At 41.1% G+C, this 1,935-nt stretch overlaps 1 protein-coding gene across 1 annotated transcript; it reads right to left on the bottom strand.

Annotated features, from left to right (window-relative positions):
- Positions 1–466: 466 nt before the first annotated feature.
- LOC112125132 (cytochrome P450 2J2-like) lies at positions 467–1,893 on the bottom strand (the record flags this gene model as incomplete). The annotated part of the gene is made up of 2 exons (XM_026646197.2): positions 467–721; positions 1,752–1,893. Coding segments are annotated over 2 exons (351 nt in total), but the record flags the coding sequence as incomplete, so codon positions are not given.
- Positions 1,894–1,935: the final 42 nt, after the last annotated feature.

Below are 1,935 nucleotides of genomic sequence, written 5' to 3'. Positions count from 1 at the left end.
TAAAAAGAAGCAGCCGCTCCCATCTGCAGACACCAAAGGCCCAGACCCTGAAAAGTATTTAGGCACGTAACTCCCATTGATTTCCAAAAGACTTAGGTGCCTAAATACCTTTAAGTCTCTGCGTCCAAGTGCCTGGCTGACCTTTCATGAGTCAATAGCCATAGTGGTGAACTTGTGCTGGACCTATTTCTTAGTCCTCCTTTTACTATGGTTTCATGCAATTAAAAATTAACAACTTACATCATGTTTTATGAAGACAGACTGCAAAAGTCTGATCTAGATTTCAACTTCCTCAAAGCTTGAGAATGTGAGCACCCAAGGTTTTGATTAAGGAATTTTAGCCCAATATAGAAATAGGGGCTACCTGTAAAATGCAGCTCTGGATCTCGGTTGATTCCCAAAATGGGTTCCGATTCAGAACTGGGTCCTCCGGGGTGCGAATGTGTTTCTATCTGGGACTTTGGTTTGGGCTCATCTCTATTAATTTCTTAAACCAAGATAAGAAGTGAAAACTACATTTCTGTCCAGCTTACTTTTGGCACATAGAATCCGGCCAGTGTTGTGTCACTAGTTGCCATTCTGGGCACATTTAAAGGCACGATGTTGCTTATCCTTTGTAGTTCATGAATAACTGCATTGGTGTATGGCATGTTGTCCCTGTCGTCCATGGCTGGCTGGCGAGACTGGCCAATCACTGCGTCAATCTCTGCTTGCACTCTCTCTGTGAAAAGAGCAGAGTTCATTATTGTTCCAAGAATAATACGTTCTTGAAACAACAAGCTTAAATTGTGCAGGGTTTAGAGTTCATTGATTTTAAGGCTATACCTAATAAAGCTCGATTCAAGCATTGGAAACAGCATCAGTGAGTAATGTAGAGATCTGAACATACAAATACATAAGAAAACTACAGCTGGTTAGCCTGAGACAAATGCAGTGGTAAGGAGGTGAGAGGAATTTTAAAGTGTAATTTAGGCATAATAGGAAGACCTCCTTTAATACCTATATGGAAGGCAAGAGGCGTTTACTGCACTTCTCAAAATCAAATGTAAAGGCATTATCAATACATATTTTGTCCCTATTCAAAATAGCAAATCAATTACTGGTCTGACCCAAGAAATATTGGAGCATGAAAATATTTATCCGCTGGTTTTCTCTGTGAGGTAAGACTCAAATTTTTTGGGCACAGGGTTATTCCAGCAGCTTGCAAAGAGTCCAAGGAATGCACCTATTTTGCATGAAATGAAGCAGATTATATCTGCCATTATTTTCAACATAGGTCCCCCTTGGAGCCTCTGTGCATCAAATCTCAAGGCTGAAGAGGACACTGACCGTGGACCACCTTTTAGAAATCCACAAGCCACATTTACAGGATTAAATGATTTTCCCAATGTCACACAGAAAGTCTGAGGTAGAGCCTGGACTAGCACTTGGGTATGCTGAGTCCCAGTCCTGTTAATTAGCCGCAAGGGCAGCTTCCTCTTTATTCAAGGGTATTGCAGCTGTGGATTGCACTCCATGCCCTTGCAGTAGTTGCTGGAGGTGTAACTGAGGGCAGAAAAAAGAAACAATTCCAATAAAAGAAAGGGTTTCTGAATGGGGAAAAATGATTACTGTGGGAAGAAAGCACCTTTGCACAGAGATTTCATGAATCAACATTCTGAGTTCTGTGAAAAGTCCCCGATGTGGCAAGGGTTAAGGGTAGAAATTCAAGAGCTATTAAGAGATTAGAAATATATACCATTACCATTTACCTTGAATGTCTGGATATAGGGCCATGTACAGCAGAGCCCAGCGGATGGTTGTAGACGTTGTCTCAGTTCCAGCAAAAAAAAGATCCAGTGTGGAAAATACGAGATTTTCTTCATGGAAAGTAGGGTCAGCATCAACCTTAGAACAAAGATATACATGGGTGGGACAACAACAATATTTATTAGT

The sequence above is a fragment of the Terrapene carolina genome, unplaced genomic scaffold, assembly GCF_002925995.2.
Source record: "Terrapene carolina triunguis isolate 2854851 unplaced genomic scaffold, T_m_triunguis-2.0 Scaffold34388, whole genome shotgun sequence".
In the NCBI taxonomy this organism is placed as follows: Eukaryota; Metazoa; Chordata; order Testudines; family Emydidae; genus Terrapene; species Terrapene triunguis.
Note: the sequence above shows the minus strand (reverse complement) of the source record. Positions and strands in the feature narration are given on the sequence as shown.